The sequence below is a fragment of the Orcinus orca genome, chromosome 5 (assembly GCF_937001465.1).
Source record: "Orcinus orca chromosome 5, mOrcOrc1.1, whole genome shotgun sequence".
NCBI lineage: Eukaryota > Metazoa > Chordata > Mammalia > Artiodactyla > Delphinidae > Orcinus > Orcinus orca.
In genome coordinates this window covers 75268482-75288108 of record NC_064563.1, presented here as the reverse complement: position 1 = coordinate 75288108, position 19627 = coordinate 75268482, and the positions used below count along the sequence as shown (strand labels likewise).

Sequence of the window (19627 nt, the reverse complement as noted above, 5' to 3'; positions counted from 1 at the left end):
AGGTTTTTGGAAGAAAGTTGAAACAAGCCATTTGAATTAGCTGTCTGCAAACATGGACTGTAGATGTTTGAATCCGTGGGTCTGGAACTCCTGAGAGAGCAGTGCTGACAATACTGATTGGTGGTTGCCACTGTAGATGGGCCAGTGGTGCCACCCTTTGCCCATGATATTGTTACAGAGAGAGGAGCATGGAGGATTTAATAGTTAAGAAGTAGGCAGAGGAAGTTGAGGCTTGGGGAATATTAATAATTAAGAAGTGGACAGAGGAGGTAGAGGCTTGGTAACCTGGCTACCTGCCTCAACACCCAGGCTAGTGTAATAAGAAGTAGATCAGCAGCATTGTGAGAGGTAAAAAGGTCATTTGCGGGCTGTCTTAGGAACCTACGCTGTTTTCCGTATGAAAGCGTGTATTTCAAGTACACGCTGCTTTCAAATGAAGTTGTGGAAAATGGATGGTGCTGTCTACATTAATTTGTTGGCAAGGCTTTTCGGTATAAAGTCACCCCGTGCTTGACTTTCTAGGGAAGGTGAAAAATGCTGATCTTAGTTAAGTGAAGATTATTTTTTTTCCTGTTTTTAAAAGACAGTATTGATTGAAAACTGGTAAATGATAATATTTTGTAAACTAAAAATCCCTTTTCAAATGTCAGTCACTATTATTACGGTTGACATAGTACCCAAATACATTGATTTTTTTTTTAATCCTGAATAGTGGATTATAGAATGACCATAGGAAATGAGGAAGTTTAGATTTCTGTGATGGTTGTACCATGAGTAAGGCCATTATCCTTTTCAGTAGTAACTTAAAGTTCTGTATTATTGAAATATTTGCTGAATGAAAATGTTAAGGCCTTTATACTTCCTTTCTATGCTGAATCAGCATGAGTAGGTTTCAAATTGGGGAAAAGGAGTAAAGTGGAAAAAAATTCACGTAACTGAAAAAAGTTGATCCAAGTGCCTATCAGTTGTAAGTGGAAATTTGCAGGATTGTACTTTTTGTACAGAATGGTTTCTTGGTGATTTTGTGCTTCTTTGAGGTTGAGCCTTTATAATGTTTGGAAAAATGAAATGTGAACCATACTGTAGTATAGATCATGAGTAAAACTAATTTTGTTTTTTTGTAAGCATAATACAATAATCCTGAAGTGACATATGCTGAGTTAGTGAAGAAAAATTATTTTGGAGTTTGTTGTTATAAGAAAAATGAACATATCTGTAGTCTATGTGTGACTCCTTAACATACTGAAGATTTAGAAGTATAATTCTCCGGAAAGTTCTTCTGTTCTTCCTTTTTCCTTCTCTACCTTTCCCTATCCCCCCACCCCTTCTGATCCTAGTTCTTCCTTTCCACTCTGCTGCTCTATTTTGATACTTTTCTGTGCAAATGATTACTTCTTGTTTCAGTATGCAACTACAGTGTAATCTTTTTGAATATTTTTAATAATCAATTTAAACTCAGCATTGTACTGCCAATAATGCACTTTACTCAACTGAAATGACAATGCTATAACCAGTTGACACCAACTTTGAGTGTGTGCATGCATTGATCACTGCGTCACCATGGTTACCTGTCAACTGCAGCAGTAAGATTTCATCTATAAGTTATATCCCAATTTTAACTATGCTAAAATGTGGAAAATACGAGTCTTAGAATTAATGAATGTTTAAATTTCAAAGACCATCTTTTAAATTGCTGATTGAAATGTCAAACAAGTTATTAGGGATTGGATTAATAGCATTACATTTTAGAAGAAATAGTCACTAATTTGCATTAAAATGGAAGAAACATTCATGTATATATTGCTTAACAAAAACCCTTACCTTACCTCTGAAAAGTGTAACTTTTTTTTAGTTGAAGTATAGTTGATGTACAATATTATATGTTACAGATGTACAATATGGTGATTCAATATAGTGATTATACTTCATTTATAGTTATTATAAAACATTGGCTATATTCCCCATGTTATACAATATACCCTTGTAACTTACTTTATACGTAATAATTTGTACCTCTTAATCCCTTACCCCTAAACGTGTAACTTGTAGTTTGGGGACTTAGGCACAAACAGACAATTTGGTTTATTTATACAGTTGTTATTAGAACTCTTTTTTAAAATAAATAAATAAATTAATTAATTAGGCTGCGTTGGGTCTTAGTTGCGGCACATGGGATCTTCGTTGCGGTGCACGGGCTTTTTGTTGTGGCACGTGGGTTGCACAGCGCACAGCCTCAGTAGTTGTGGCACATGGGCTCTCTAGTTGTGGCTCGTGGGCTTAGTTGCCCTGCGGCATGTGGGATCTTAGTTCCCCGACCAGGGTTGACCAGGGATCGAAACCCGTGTCCCCTGCATTGGAAGGTGAATTCTTAACCACTGGACCCTGTTACTAGAACTCTTGATTTGTCAATTCTTATTGTATTAAATGCCCATGGCACACAATTTCTTTTGTGCGTGTTTTAAAATACTCTTATTTGTTTCAGCTAGGCTTGTTTGTTTGTAGGTACCCACTTTCACCCCTAAAGAAAAAAAAAAGCACAAAACATTTATAGTCTATTTCATAAGTCTAACAATGCAGAGAGGAATTTGAAGAAACTGTTAGTAGTAACATACATGTATAGGTACATGTGACAGGGATTTCTAATTGGGATTGTTGGATCAAAGTATGTAGGAAGTTTAAATTTTTGTATACTGTCAGTTGGTTTTCCAAAAAGCTAGTACAGATGCACTCTTAACAGCAGTGTATAAAGGTGCTCTTTTTTGTGTGTGTGTGCCAATTTAATAGGCAAATAATGTTTTATCACGTAATTTCATACTTTACCTCATCTTGTTTTCTAATAGGATCATGTGCTCTTTAATTGTTACTGTTTTCCCCCTCCCTGGTTCTACAGCATTGTAAGATCCCTAAATTCTAGTTTCAGATGATTGTGAATTTGGCAGTAATCTTTATAAAAGGAATAATATACCTGCCTTTCCCTCCCATTATCATGTTTATGTTTATTGCCATGTCTTATTTTTCCATTGAGACACATGAAATAGAAGTTCTATTATAGGCAACTCCTACTTTCTCTTATTAGTATTTCCATTGGTACTAAAAAAACTATATAAAATTTCTTACCTTTAATCATTCTTGATCAGTGATTGCCTTGCTAAGGCTTGTGAAAACTGTCAGCCTCTTTTCTTACCAATGTTGGAACGTCACCTAGTGGTGAAAGAGTGCAAGAGAAGGCTATATACACAGGCGATACTTGTGTAGCTCAGAAGCTTTCATGGTTGGAGTAAATCATGAGTTATTGGGTTGGCCAAAAAGTTCGTACGGGTTTTCTGTAAAATGTTACAGAAAAACCCAAACAAACTTTTTGGCCAACCCAGTATTACAACCGTCTCATTTTAGTGGAGAAGTTGAAACCAAGATGGGTGAAGGAACTTGCAAAATAGCTCGTGTTGAATTAATTGACATTTAAGAACAAATTGAAGCTGATTCTTGAGTTGTGTACTCTTTTCATTTGTTTTTGTTTTGTTTTTTTGTATTTTGGGATAAAGTTGTATATCTCCTACTGTTCCTAATATAGTAGTGAATATGTCATATATGCTCACTTAATACTTATAGTTGAATTAGTTTGATAAAATAATTTGGAATTTGCTGTTGCTTATGCTGTATCACTGGCTAGTACTTTTCCTCAGTGGAGCCAAAATATGGAGGAGACAGAAAAATAAAAATAGCTAACTGTAGCTTTCTTGAAATATGCTTGTTAAAGGAGCCTTCAAAATGGTACTTTACCTTGTCTGGGGTAAAATAACAATAAGAGTGCATCCAGGCAAAGAGAGTGGAATGGTCTGATAGAGACCATCTGGAGGGTCCTACAAGTTCAGGCCCACAGTTGGCCACGTGTGGTAGAATTAGAATTCTGTACATATGCTCAGTCTTCTTCCTTTCCTTTCTTCTTTAACTATTTAAAAATATTATTGCACCTAGATGGTGAAAGCATTCAAAGAGCACGAAAGTCTCCCTCATTCCCATCCTGACACACTGTTACCCCTGATAGTTACGTCACCAATTTACAGCTATATTCATCCTTTGGTTGTCTTAGGGGTGGGTGCCAGTTTTCTTTTGAGGCCTTTTTGGTTCTGCCAGTTTTGAATATTCACTCTTTAGGACTGGTCTTATCATAGTGAGCCTTTCTACTGCTTTCAGTTGTCTGCTGTAGCATTTTTCATAATAGATGGTAAGATTTTGAAATCAATCTAGCAATTATAATACTTTCATAACTCTCAGTCCTTGAGTATGGAGTTTTAGAAAGTCACATACATGAGGAAGGTTTAAGGGGAAGTATAAAAGTTTTAAGTTCAAAGTAACTTGAATAAATGAAAAAAATCTCTCATTCATATTAAGTAGACAAACTTAATTATGCTGTATATAAATTATATATTTTACTCATTTCCTTTTTTTAATAATAAGAATAAAGCATAGATACCATTTGTCAGTCCAAAGGTACCTTCTCCCAGTTTTTACTGATTAAATACTATACAATTGACTGTAATACTCAAAGCCATTATTTTGTCTAATGATAGTCTTACCACATGGGGTTTCTCTGAATAAATGGGTTGATTTCTTTCTTTAAATAGCATATATAATAAAAGTGATAAAAATGTATGCATGTATGTTATAGTGTAGGTTAGGTTATGACTCTTAATGTTCTTGAATTGACCCTAAGACAGAAAATTGCATTATCTTTCCTAATTATAACTTATTTTGTTACAGCTATCACATTGTTTTATAACTTACAAAAAAAATAATTTTACAAAGACTGCATTTTACAAATGTAAATACAGTTTTAGTTTGGTGTATATTGGATACAATGGTCTTCCTTAAGCCTAAACACAGAAACAAAAGCATGTATTATAAGAGAAAGTTCAAGATGGGAAGTGATAAAATGGGTATTGAGTAGAGCTTTGTTAAGATTTAGCTGGTATCCTCGTAAAATTTCCATGTATTCATTAAATTATATTATGTCATTCTTATTGTTAGGAGCTGACTTGAAGTGTTAAGTTTTGCCCTCATAAAGTTGTCACAATTTGGTTACTGTTGTTGGGAGATTGAGATTTTGTCATTCTTTTTACACAAATATTTGTATAGATACTAAAATTAAGGTTGGACAGTGAGTAGAGTTAGGATTTTATATTAATAGGGCATATTTCAGTTGTAAAGGTAGAACGCTTTTGAATTGCAGAAAGTTATCTTAATTGCTGTGGATGCTACAAATTTGACAGTGAAATAATATTGATTGAAATATTGATGAAATAATACAGAATGCTGGCTTTGCTGTTTATACTTCAGAATCTTTGAAACACCCTTTGTTTTGTGGTTCTGAAAGGTGTGTTTATCAAATCTTTATTTAACATGTATAGGTATGTTTAATTCTCAGGAAAAAACCTAGAACTACAAAATAAAGTGGGATGATTCATTTTGTTTTTCAACAATACAAGGTGGCCCAAAAGTTTTAGTGCAGTTTTAATTTTTAAAACTTAAGAAGTACATGTTCCAAACTTACAAAAAATATCATTTGAGAATTTTTAATACTTAGTTTTGCAAATATTGAATAGTACATTTTTAATTTAATTTTGTGTGTGTGTGTGTGTGGTACGCGGGCCTCTCACTGCTGTGGCCTCTCCCGTTGCGGAGCACAGGCTCCGGACGCGCAGGCTCAGCGGCCACGGCTCACGGGCCCAGCCGCTCCGCGGCATGTGGGATCTTCCCGGACCAGGGCATGAACCCGTGTCCCCTGCATTGGCAGGCGGACTCTCAACCACTGCGCCACCAGGGAAGCCCTAATTTTATTTTTTTAACTTCAGTTTCCCTGAAGTTGGCAAATACCAACAGAAGTAAAAAATTAAATTAAAAATATTTATTCAGAATTTGCTTGAGGTTTTACTTGAGTGGCAGATCATTCATTCCCTAATTCACCTCATAAAATTACCTACTTTGGAAATCTAAGCACATACATTGAGTATCCTCAAAGAAAACCCTCCACATATAATACTATAATATTGTTACAGCTCGTGCGAAACTCAGGTTTGAAGCAAAGATGCCTTAGGTGTGGGGATTCTATGCTTGTTAAGGCCAGCTCATCTTGTTTTAGGAAATGAGATCTGACTCTTAACCCTAGGTTTAAGACTGTACCTTAAATGGTTCTTAGTAATTACATAATATGAAAAAATGAGTTAACTTTCACAAAAATTAGCATTAGATTTTGTGTGATTTATTCCTGATAGCTTCACTTTGTCCTGTGCTGCTGTTTTTACTCACACAAAAAAATCAGGTTCATTGTAAATGCAAGGAAGGGTTTGGTTAAGCACAATAGCCTATAAGCTGCTTGCTATTTAGATAACATCAAGGCTCAGTCATGCACCGTGGAATTGGGACTTCAGTATGCTAGCTAGATATGATTTATTCAAGTAATAGGAGCTCTGCAGTGACAGTCAGATGGCAGAAGGTATGTCTTCTGAAAACCCATTTAAAATTGGAGCATTAAAAAATCCTAAATTTTAATGTCTTAGTCATTTTGAAAACAGTTCAAAAAGAACCCAAACAAGTATGTGGCAGAAAATTGTCATTTGAATGGATTTTTATGCTTAGTTTCATTTTATTTTTGTTATTAAGAGCCGGCTTTTGAAAGCTCTGCTAATATCAACAGTTGGAAGGAATGATGATACAGTGCTATTGGTAAGAAAAATTTCTTTGTTTTTTATGATCTAGAAATTGACTTGATTAAAAAGCACATGCCCTCAAGCAAACCACCGGAAGTTATACTTCTGTAAGTTAAATGGATTTTAGAAGTTCGATATTAATGTTTTAAATATCTAATTGGGTAAATGGTAGGATAGTATTTAATATGTATTTTCATCTTGATAAGTAATATATTTTGAAATATGTTATATAGATTTTTATCTTCATGATGTCATAAAAATGTTAAGGGCTTTCTATGTATGTACATGTTTTTAAAATTTATACATTTATGATATGTATATGTTTTAAATGTAAGCTGTTGCAGTTGTCTCACTGGGTTTTACTAAAAGCTTATGTGACGAGTGAATTCTTAGTAATTTCCTATGAAGTATAATATGTTTATAGAGAACAATAATTGGTGACTTTTAGAGCAACTTTTAATTTGAATTACTTAAATTATTTTTAACATTTCATCTTTGGTAAAGTTTGGTAAGACTTAAGAACTTTGCCTTAAAAAGTAGAACTTTGCCTCAAAAAGTAAGTTAAATTTCAGAGAAATAACACTTATAAAAAGAGTAATGAGATAATACGGTCAAGAATTGTATTTAGAAAAGTATGAACATAGATTGTTGTAGGCAGTGCACCATGTGTAATGGCTCATTTAAAAATAATTTGAGTATTTTTTTTGTTGTGGTCAGTTTTTACCTGTAGAAGATGAGATGAAAATATAGTTATCTTGGACTAATTTGAACTCTGTCAAGAGGTATTTGGGGAAAGGATTTTAAATAGTTATGAGCATATGGAATTAAGGAAAACATTGAATTTCAATGATAGTTCTTTTTCTAAAATTATGAAAAGCATGCTTATTTATCTGCAAATATATTCTACATTGAAAACTTAGAATTTACAGAAGTGGGGAAGTACATCTATATTTCTAGGCAATGGATGAAAGACAAGAGTGAAGAAGAGTTAGATTCAAAACCCAGGGGTAAGAGTTTATGGATAATACCTGAACATAATAGGTTGAGTCAGTAGATTTGGGACTCAGAGTCCTCAAGATTCATATCCCTTTGTGCCAGGAATGACTATCCTCTGAAAATTTTCTTTTATTTTCACTTCAGATGAGTGAATTTTTTTTTTTAATTCAAGTATATTGATTTACAGTGTTGGGTTAATTTCTGCTGTATAACAAAGTGATTCAATTGTGTGTGTGTATATATATATATATATATGTGTATATATATATATATATACACACACATTCTTTTTCATATTTTTTCCATTTTGGTTTATCACAGGGTATTGAATATAGTTCCCTGTGCTATACAGTAGGACCTTGTTTATCCATTCTATATATGATAGTTTGCATCTGCTAATCCCAAACTCCCAATCCATCCCTCCCACATACCGTCTCCCCCTTGGCAACCACAAGTCCATTCACTGTGTCTCTGAATCTGTTTCATAGATACGTTCATTTGTGCCATAATTTAGCAAATGGATGGCTTTTATTTATTTAAGAAAACTTTTCCATTATGGACAATTTATACATATTAAAGAGTAGAAAGATGAGTATAATGAACTCTCACGGACCATCACTCAGCTTTTTTTTTCTTTTTTTCATTTTAATTTTTTTTTCATCACTCAGCTTTTAAGTCAGCTTTAGCAGTTATCAACTCACAGCCATCCCCTGACTGATAAAGATTTTTTTTTTAAGTTTTTTTATTGGGAAGTAAGTTCAAACGTGCAGAAAAGTTGGTTTGTTTGTATAAAGTTGCTTGTTGGTTCCTTGATTATCCTTCTGATATCTGCATAATCTATAGCGATGTCTCCTGTTCTATTCCTGATATTGATAATTTGTGCCCCCCCGCCCTTTGAGTTTAACTAGAAATGATCAATTTTATTAATGTCAAAGAACCAGATTTTGGTTTCATTGATTTTTTCATCATTTTTCTGTTTTTTAAAATTTCATTTATTTCTTCTCTGAGTTTTAGTCTTTCCCTTAAGTGCCTACACTGGGTATAACTTGCTGTCCTTTTTCTACTTTCTTAAGAGCATTGTAAGAGTGTACTTTAATTTCTCCATGTTCTTTGTGCTTTTGCTGTGTATAGTTACCCACTTAGTTACCATTTCTGGTGCTCATCAATCCTTTGTGGAGATCCTTATTACCATTGGTTATCTTTTTTTCCCCCATCTGAGGAATTCTCTTAACAATTTTTTTTTTTTTAAATAGTGTAGGTTCACTGCTGGTGAATTTTTCCCAGCTTTTGTATGTGAAAAAGACTTTTATTTCACCTTTGATTTGGGAAGATATTTTTGCTGGGTATAGAATTCTCAGAATAGTTTCTTTTTCTCAGTACTTCAGAGATGTTGCCCTGCTGTCTTTTCGCCTGCATTGTTCTTAAGCAAGAAATTTAATGTCATTTTTATTTATTTTCCTTTGTATGTGACATGTCTTTTTTCTCTGGCTTCTTTCAAGATATATATATATATACACACACACACATATATATACACACACATATATATACATATACACACATATATATACATGTATATATATACGTGTATGTGTGTGTGTGTGTGTGTGTGTGTGTGTGTATATATATATATATATATAACCCATTTTTCATCATGGGTTTTGATGATGGTATGCCTTGGTTTAATTTCTTATGTTCTTTGGTTAGTGTTAGTTGGACTTCTTGGATCCGTGGGTTTATAGTTTTTCATCTAATCTGGAAATTTTGGGGCCATTATAGAATTACAGATTTTTTATTCCCTCCTGCCTTACATGTATATCAGGGTGCTTGAGATTGTCACACAGCTTACTGATGCTGTTATGTTAGCTTTTTTTCCCCTCTCGTCTTTTTTCTCTCCATTTTTCATTTTGGATATTTCTATTACTATGTCTTCAAGTTCATTGATTATTTTTGTGTAATATCGAATCTGCTGTTAATCCCATCTAGTGTGTTTTTCATGTCAGACATTGTACTTTTTATTTTATGTTTGATTTGGTTCTTTTTTATGTTTTTCATGTCTCTGCTTCACATGATCAGTCTTTCCTCTTGCTTTTTGAACATATGAACTATAGTGGGGACAGTGTCAGGGCAGAGTTCCTTTGCAGTCATTTTAATGTCCTTGTCTACCAGTTCTATTATCTCTGTCAGTTCTAGGTCCTCTTCTGTCCTTTGATTTTTCTCATTGTGGGTCATATTTTCTTGCTTCTTTGCAAGCCTGTTAAGTTTTTTTGTTTTTATTTATTTATTTATTTATTGCGGTACGTGGGCCTCTCAACTGTTGTTGCCTCTCCCGTTGCGGAGCACAGGCTCTGGACGCGCAGGCTCAGCAGCCATGGCTCACAGGCCCAACTGCTCCGCGGCATGTGGGATCTTCCCGGACCGGGGCACGAACCCGTGTCCCCTGCATCAGCAGGCGGACTCTCAACCACTGCGCCACCAGGGAAGCCCAAGCCTGTTAAGTTTTAATTGGATATCAGACATTGTAACTGGATATTTTGTATTCCTGTAAATCTCCTTGGACTGTGTTCTGTGAAGCAGTTAAGTTACTTGGAAACAATTTTATTCTTTCAAGTCTTAAAAGTTTTGTTAGGCAGGAACAGAGTAGCTTTTAGTTTCAGGTTAATTTGAACCCACTACTGAAGCAAAACCCTCTGAGTACTCCGCCTGATTTCATGCAGCTAATGAGGTTTTCCCACTGATTGGTGGGAACAGGTACTCTGCCCAGCCCTGTGTGAGCCCTGATGCATTTTTCCCCTTAAACCTTTTGGGTGGATTTTCCCCTGGTCTTGGTAGTTTCCTCACACACAAGTGCTGATCAGTATTCAGCTGAAGATTTGAGAAGGGACCACTTTGCAGATTTTCAGTGTTCCTTCTCTGTACATACCTCTTCTCTGGTAATCTGCCCTGCAAACCCAGTCACTTTGGTGCCTCCCCAGACTCCCAGCTTCATCTCTTCAACTCAGGAAGATTGCTGGGCTCCCCCTGGGTTTCCTGTCCTACATTTTTTTTTTTTTTTTTTTTTTTGCATCCTGTAAATTATTCAGTTTGTAAACTGGGACAATTGTAGAGCTCACCCATTTTTGTATCAGTTTCTTTCATTGACGTCCAGCTCCTTGAAGGCTATATAGTTTTATATATTTTATTCATTTTGTTGTTTTAGTTAGGAGGGCTAGTCTTGGTTGGAAGCAGAAGTCTCTCCACTTAAGAATTTGAAGAGGTTCTTCCCCTCGAGAAACATATTTTAGGTGGTGGTGGGAAATGGGGATCAGAATTATATGTTTTGGTTGTTAAAAATGAGTGGTAGGGCTTCCCTGGTGGCGCAGTGGTTGAGAGTCCGCCTGCCGATGCAGGGGACACGGGTTCGTGCCCCGGTCTGGGAAGATCCCACATGCCGCGGAGCGGCTGGGCCCGTGAGCCATGGCCGCTGAGCTTGCGCATCCGGAGCCTGTGCTCCACAACGGGAGAGGCCACAACAGTGAGAGGCCCGCGTACCGCAAAAAAAAAAAAAAAAAAAAAAAAAAAAAAATGAGTGGTAAATCCTGAGTGATGATCCTGAGACACAGTCCAGAGCTTAAGGAAGAACCACGGATTAAAGGTTAAGAACCCCAGACTGGATTCTTTAGTGGGGACAGTGTCAGGGCAGAGTTCCTTTGCCTTATTACCCTTTGAAGGTAGGCATGTGCACATTTGAAACCTTGCAGGATTGGACTAAACCTTACAGGTTCAGGCAACAACAGCTGATCTTTTCTACAGGGAAAGAGGTTGGACTTGCTAATTCTCCCCCAAAGTCTGTAGCAGCAGGTGTATAGCCCTTGAGAATAACTGCTGCCTCAAGTTGTATTGGTTTGATGGAACAGTCTTACAATGGTGGGATGACTCTAGTACTATACTTTTCAGGGCTCTAACAGTACCCTAGACTGAGAAGAAATTGTTACTAAATTGCCTAAAAGGTTTTGTATGATAATGTGTCTTGTTTTCCTCTGAGAAACAAGATATCTCTGAGTCTTCTTTTCCAAGATGGCACTGAGTCCAATATATTGTGTGTGTATGTGTGTGTTTGTAATCAAACTCTTGCATTTTATTTCTGTGGAAAGCCCTGACTCTACCTAGCCCTAACCCCGTCTTCAGGGCTACCAGAAAGTAGAGAAACTTTGCCCATTCAGGAGGCATCAATATTTTTTATTGGTCATTTTGTTGATGACATAAATCAGGAGATTTCAGTAGTCTTATGGGGGGGGATTAACTTGAAATCCTGCAGTTGGTTTTACTTTGCTATTAATTCATATCATGTAAACATTACATGTGGCTATTGCTGTCTTAGCACAAATTCTTTATCAGGTCATTCATTCAGCAAGTATTTTTTGAGTGCCTACCGTGTGTCAGACTTGTGCTATACACCATATAGATGAGTGGAGGTATGGCGTCTGGAATGAGGGAGGTAATATTCCCACTGTGTTCTGCAGAGATCAGCCTAGTCTAAAGCAGTGGCTCTCAAACTCTTTGGGCTCAGGGCTCAGACCCTTTTACATTCTTGAAAACTGTTGTGAACCCTAAGGAGCTTTTGTTTATGTGTTATACCTGTTATCGCCACATTAGTTTTTATAGATCTTTAAGAATATTAATTTAATAGAACAGTTATAGATACTACATGTTAAGTAACATATTTTCCAAAAATATATATATTTTCCAGAAGCAAAAAAAACCCGAGAAAACTGGCATTGTTTTACATTTTGCAACTCTCTTTAATGTGTGGCTGAATGTCTAATATTTGAATTTAATCTGTTTTTTAATACAGGAAAAAGATTTTTGTCAGTGGGCTCAATGAATTTTTTCCTACACAGGCATTATGGGTAGTCAGGAACAATAAGATTGCTCAGTGGACTTGGCATCAGAATGACATAGTCAGTTGAGTGGTCTCCAATAGAGGTACACATGCCTTAGAGATTAACCCAGCAATTGCCATACATGTGATAGGTGCTCAGTAGATGAGTCTGGGGAATGAAAAAGGAAGAGTCTGTAGAAATGGTTTCTCTCAGAATTTAAATGGCTTTGTAGCAAGGCTAGTGCTAGTATAAATTAATTAATGAAATATGCCAAGCTTTGTGATAGTAGTAAGCCAGGCAGTTTCAAGAACTGGCACACCATTGAAAATGTCACGAGAATCAGCACTTTAATGACTGCTTAAATATCAGTTAAACTTGTATCAAAACAAGAAATCTGGTAGTATGAAGTTAGTATCAGATATAGTCTACCAAGATACAAGATAATGTTCTAATATTTGTTCCTCTTTCCCTCAGTTATCTTCAGTTGTTCTGAAGCACAAGACCTTTCCAACCACTGTAGATATGGACAAAGAAGAAAGAAAGACTATCAACCAGGGTCAAGAAGATGAAATGGTAACCAGCTTTTATAATATACTTATAAAGTGTGAAGAATTTATATTTCTAGGGAAGTAGAAAAGTATATTTAAAAAACTGCTAAACTAAAATACAATAAAACAACAGCTAAATCAGTGTGCTGTCGTCTTTCTGACTGTGTTTTTGAGTTGTGATTATGTAACACCTCTGGTTCCAGTATAGTTCCTGTTTCACTTGTGAACTGTTAAAACTTAGAGGAAAGAGATATGTTTTTTCATTTGATAATTTAAGAAGTTACATTAGCTAATGCTTAAATATATCCCAAATGCAAAATTTCTAATTTTCCATTTATAAAAAATGTTTAAAGTCAGCTTAATAAAACTCAAGTCTTTGTTGGTGGTATGTGGGGGGAAAGATAGGGTTCTCACTTTGAAATTTACCTCTCATGTCACTTGATGTGTAATCACTATGTCCATGCAGGAGATTTATGGCTATAATTTGTGTCGCTGGAAGCTTGCCATAGTTTCTCTCGGAGTGGTGTGTACTGGCGGCTTTCTTCTCCTGCTCCTCTATTGGATGCCCGAGTGGCGGGTAAAGGCAACCTGCATTAGAGCTGCAGTTAAAGACTGTGAAGTGGTGCTGCTGAGGACTACTGTAAGTCCACGTGTTTACTTGTAGCTGATTATTTGAGGAGTAAAATGTCTTTGTGTGTATTCAAAATAAAATATGAAGAGAGCATCACTGCTAGGATACAATGAGGAATACTAATCCTAGTATTTCTAAAGCATCTGTGTTTGAAGTGACTATTATCCCAGTGATTAGACTTTAAAGGAATCTTAAAAATGATCACATCTACCCTTTTTTATAGTTCTTGATGCACTGAGAGATTGGATCAGTGGTTGGTCTATCAAGGTCTCTTGACAGGACTGTATCCCAGATCTCTTCTACTGTGCGATGCTGTTGTACCCTAGGATTTGTTTTAAAATCCTAATTGGAAGCATTTTATAAGAGGCTTTAATATCTAGTCTCAGTATATAGTTGGATAAATTAAGAAATTATGATCTTTTATGAGATCCTCTCAGTGAAGTATGACATATAAAATGGTGAGCAGTTGAAAGCACTTCATGTTTGAATTTATGCATCTTCGTATTTCGAAATGGTTTAACATTTAGTGAGTGGAAAGTGAGACTTTCTCAATTAGAGATAAGTAAATAATATATCGTGTAAAGAATGGAAACCAAATATATATGGTTATGTAATATGCATAATTGACTCTTTATCCTTATTCCTTTCTCTTCTAAGGATGAATTCAGAATGTGGTTTTGTGCAAAAATTCGCTTTCTTTCTCTGGAAACTCCCCCATTTTCAAGCCCCAAATCTATGGCTAATAAGGTTTCAAATGGCCATGCAGTTCACTTAACTGAAAATCTGGCTGAAGAGAATAGGCTTGAGATGAATAAATATTCACAGCCTCAATCACAACAGGTATTGTGATCATAGTCTCAAAGTTCCTTTAAGAACCAGAATTGTTACATTTTATACTATTACGGATAGTCTATAATTTTGTACTTGCAGTTTTTTTGTTTGAGATTATATGCATATAAAATGCCTATTTATCATTGTATATAACAGTTTAGTTATTTACTAGAAGAAATAGATTACATGTCACATGTGATTGCTTTAATTTTAATAGTTGTTACATTATATGCTAAATTTGTGTTAGTAAACTTAATTGTTAACAAGTGATAATAATGCTTTTTGATATAACCTTTATGTATGTTCTACAGATTCGTTATTTCACCCACCATAGTGTAAAATACTTCTGGAATGATACCCTTCACAATTTTGTTTTCTTAAAGTACGTATTTTTCTTTTGTTTGGATTATGAGTATCTTGATAATGTTTTAGCTAGAGAAGAATTCATTTTAGTGTTACATAAAATTGAAGAGGTTTTTGTTACATAACTTTCATTCACTTGTTCATTAATAACTCCTTGGTGTTATTTGAATACTTACTAACCATTTTAGAATAAATCCTATCTGCAGCTTGTACCTTGGCAAAACTTACATAAAAGTTAGAAGCAGTATGCTCCCAAAATCCAGTCTGAGTCCTTTTTGAGGATTCATCTAAAGTGAATTTTGAGTATACCTTTATTTATTTATTTATTTATTTATTTATTTATTTATATTTTTGTGGTATGCGGGCCTCTCACTGTTGTGGCCTCTCCCGTTGCGGAGCACAGGCTCCGGACGCGCAGGCTCCGCGGCCATGGCTCATGGGCCCAGCCACTCCGCGGCATGTGGGATCTTCCTGGACCGAGGCACGAACCCGTGTCCCCTGCATTGGCAGGTGGACTCTCAACCACTGCGCCACCGGGGAAGCCCTGAGTATACCTTTTAGTCTTTCAGTTCTTTTTCTTTTTGAGGGTTCACCTCAAAGTGAATTTCGAGTGTACCTTTTAGCCTGTCAGAGTATCTGAATTATCACCTCTCAATTTCCTGACAGTTGCATCCACTTGTACTTGAGGGATGGAGTGATAGACAAACATAAATTTCACTTTAATATGTGGATAAAGATGGGACATCATCAAACAAGTTAAGCCTTGGGTAGGACATATTGGAATAATCCTTTAAAATTTATTTTTTGTGGAGGCTTCAAATGATATAAGTACTAAATTACCTAGGATTCTATTTTTATTGCTGTTAAAGTGATTATTATAAACACTCGTTAAGTATCGTTGCTTGAGAGTGGCAAAGGAATTCTTAATATTAGCAATAAAAAAAGAATCACCTTGTGAACATTTAAAATGTTCATGCCTGGATTTTGTTCCTCAGACACTAAAGAATTGGTATATTCTGGAATGGAGCAGGGCAATTCCACATGCCTACTTCTGAAGACCATTCCTAGTTAAGAACCATTGATTTCTTTATAGAACACTGCCTATAAACTGTCATTTTGTTTTTTAAAAAAATTTTGACTTGGAGCTGATCCCTGCTACCTTTGGAGAAGTAATCAATCTCAGTGGGAAAAAAGAGTCAAACATATTTGCTGTGTAGCCTTTGCCAACCATACCAACTTGTAGAATTTAAACTTATCCCAGTGATAGCAGCTAATCATGGGGCTTGGTTTTTCTATCCGAAAAAAGTAGAAAAGGATTGGAGTTAAATGATGTGTTATATTCTCTTTAGAGTTTTTCTGAATAGCATCTCAGTTAAAATAAGCATAATTAAGACATTTGTGGTGGAAAGTAGATATGCTAGTTGAATCCCAGTTTTAATTGTTACAGATTTTAGACATTGCTGTGACTCATACAGATTCAGCACTTCTCTTCTCAGTATGTATTAGATGAGGGAAGGATTTAGATTGATGCTTTTGTAGAAAGAAAAATGAGTAGGACTTCTTAGAGTGAAGCTTAAAAATTGAAGAGGGAAAACTAGATAAAAAGTAAAACCTTTTTCATCTTTAGTTTGGAATTCTTGAGTTAGTCATACTTTAATTTTATTAATTATTAGCTCTTAAAACTTTGGCACAGACTTAAAGGATAATAATATTGTTACATAAGCTTGAGTATTGAGAGTCATCTTATATGTGACACATTGGATAATTTAGAAGTTGCCATATTTGAGACTTAGACCTTTCATTATTGTTTTATCTTAGGAATTGGAGATTTAAAAATTGTCATCCATATCTCAGTTTTTGTTAGGGGTTTCTATTTGTAAGGAAGTCACACTTTAAAAACCAGGAATATAGAAAAATGAGGCATTGAGAAATATGGATATTTTAAACTTTGTTTAAAGTAAAAACTTTGGATTTATTTAGGGGACTGGATGAAGGTGTTTCTTGTACGTCAATTTATGAAAAGCATAGTGCAGGACTGACAAAGGGGATGCATGCCTACAGGTAATTTTTATCCAACTAAAGTTAGACCTATTATCAAAATTCCTAAATAAAGTAGTATATATAGTCTACCCTTTTACCATATAGTTGTAATATTAACAGGTATTTAAGTATTATAGTAGATGACAACTTATTGATATTTTATTTGGGTAACATTGTCTCTCAGTTTAAGAATTATAAAAATGTTGAAGCTGATTTTGAAGTGAATATCCCTGATAATATACTGTATTTCATCAGTTCTAAGGTGCACACTTCCCTGCATTTTAACATCTCTATAAGGAGGGTGTGTCATACAGTAGGTGGAGTGTCATCCTTTACTTGACAGCATTTTTGTCTTTCTTGATAGTACATAAAATCATGGAATGTCTTACAATTCAAATCTTAGATTTACTGAAATGTTGGGAATTGTAAGCATGAGCTCAAATTTACCACAATGAAAATTTGTAAATTGGGAGACATAATCCTTCTTATAGTGTTATTCTTTGCTAAAGTATAAAAGTATACCAGTGTATTACATATCGTAGAGATAAATGCCTTTTTCAACTACACTAGAAATTTTCTTGTACTCCTATAGCATGTTCTTTCAAAGGGTTGGAATATAAATTCATTCATTCAGGCTTCTGCTTCATAAAAGGCAAGAATTAATGTATCATATAGGAAGTACTATTATAAGGAATTTAAGTGGAAGGTTTTAAGCAACTTAAGCATTAAAAAAAGCCAAATGTATAATGTTCTGAAATAAACATTTTTAATACAGTATTCTTATTAGAAAAATAGTACAGGACCCCTCAAATTTACTTACGTAGTCTCTTGCAAAAATTAATTGCAATTCAAAATTGTTGAGATGTATTTTGTTCATGGGTGGAAAAGAAAGTCTTTTGTTGATACGGTTATTATAGACTAGTGGGAAAGGTACTTGTCACACAAAAAGATAAAGTGATAACAGTATAGTTATCCAGTATGGACTACATTGATTTAAATACTGTAGATAGAGAGTTTAAATTGTAGAAGACAACTGTTTAGAAACATGAACGTTTAAGTTCTGGATTTAAGGAGCAGTCGGTGGTTTGAGCCTTATCTAATGCAATGCCTTCCCTAAATTGTTATTATGATATAATATAATGTAATATTATTATTATTGTATTTTCCTGTTACAGAAAATTGCTTTATGGAGTAAATGAAATTGCTGTGAAAGTGCCTTCAGTTTTTAAGCTTCTAATTAAGGAGGTAAGACAATTGTACTTGTCTCAACATTTGTGATCAATAGGTTTGCCATTTGAAAAGAGCCAGGATTTAAGTAATGATATCCTTGGTGTTTTGTTTCCTAACTTCTCTTTGCTTATTTTTTTACTTGGAAGGGCAGAAAGATATTCCTCTGATAGATCAGTAATTTGGGAGCATGATTACTCTTTTATTTTGTCTAATCTTTTTCTTTTTGAAGTCTGTTGTTTTTTGTTTTTTTACTCTCAGGAAGTTGCACATCTAAACCTTGCCCTATTTTACAGATGTATACACCTGTCTTTTCTTTTTTCCCGCTAATTTTTTTGGCCGCGCTGTGTGGCATGTGGGATCTTAGTTCCCTGACCAGGGATCAAACCTGTGCCCTCTGCAGTGGAAGCGTGGAATCTTAACCACTGGACGACCAGGGAAGTCCCTCCTTCTAATTTTAAAAGCGATTAATCATGTTTTCTTCAGGTGGTACACTCTTAGGAACTAGGCATTGTGCCAGAAGTTTGGAATTAAAAACATGACATGATGAGTAACAATGAGGAGCTTGCACTTTAGCCCAGGAGTAATACATGTCAGTAGTTACTGTGGTGACCCTTCAGTTGTAAGAGCCGTAGAAGCGGTGGGGAATGAGGGATTGCAGGCATGTAAAGGAAGGAGTAAGTGGTTTTGCCGAGGAGAGTGGGTTCTCCAGTCTTTCTGGTTTGGGGCTAAAGTATAGAATTAGCTGTATTGAGTGAATACTTTTAGTAGAAGGTACAGATTGTTTTCCGTCAGTTCCTGAGAGTGGCCATATAATGCTGCTTTAGAGCATAGCAAAGTGTAATAATGATTAGGAATTAGAAACACTGGTTTATAATGTGACTTCATCAGTAACTAGCTTTGGTCATTAGAAGACCTTTCTCCCTGCTGTTCCTTTATTGGTAAAATTGTAGGAAATCCTTTAATGATCTCATTTGATTTTTTTTTTAAGGGAACTTTTATTTATTTATTTATTTGATTTATTTATTTATGGCTGCTTTGGGTCTTTCGTTGCTGCGCGGGCTTTCTTTAGTTGCAGTGAGCGGGGGCTACTCTTCATTGCGTTGTGTGGGTTTCTCATTGCAATGGATTCTTTTGTTGCGGAGCACGGGCTCTAGACACATGGGCTTCAGTAGTTGTGGCTCATGGGCTCTAGAGTGCAGGCTGAGTAGTTGTGGCGCACGGGCTTAGTTGCTCCGCGGCATGTGGGGTCTTCCCGGACCAGGGCTCGAACCCGTGTCCCCCTGCATTGGCAGGCGGATTCTTAGCCACTGGGCCACCAGGGAAGCCCATCTCGTTTGATATTGAAGTAAAATGGGACTATATATGTGAAAGTGCTTTAAAAAGTACAGAAGCATCAATTTTAAAACATTGGGGGGTTAT

General features: G+C 35.5%; 1 protein-coding gene across 6 annotated transcripts in view; it reads left to right on the top strand.

Moving 5' to 3' along the window:
• ATP13A3 (ATPase 13A3) overlaps window positions 1-19627 on the top strand; it is an 81066-nt gene that overhangs the window by 10925 nt on the left and 50514 nt on the right. For 3 of the 6 annotated variants that reach the window (XM_049710459.1, XM_049710456.1, XM_049710461.1), the window contains exons 2-8: window positions 6661-6723; window positions 13040-13138; window positions 13580-13753; window positions 14402-14584; window positions 14887-14957; window positions 16919-16999; window positions 18154-18223. In XM_049710459.1, the coding sequence (XP_049566416.1) occupies window positions 13088-13138; window positions 13580-13753; window positions 14402-14584; window positions 14887-14957; window positions 16919-16999; window positions 18154-18223 (630 nt within the window). In that variant the 5' untranslated portion in view covers window positions 6661-6723; window positions 13040-13087. Of the gene's footprint in view, window positions 1-6660; window positions 6724-6756; window positions 6815-13039; window positions 13139-13579; window positions 13754-14401; window positions 14585-14886; window positions 14958-16918; window positions 17000-18153; window positions 18224-19627 lie in introns of those variants that run through there. The other 3 variants (XM_049710457.1, XM_033403729.2, XM_049710458.1) reach the window with 3 other exon arrangements.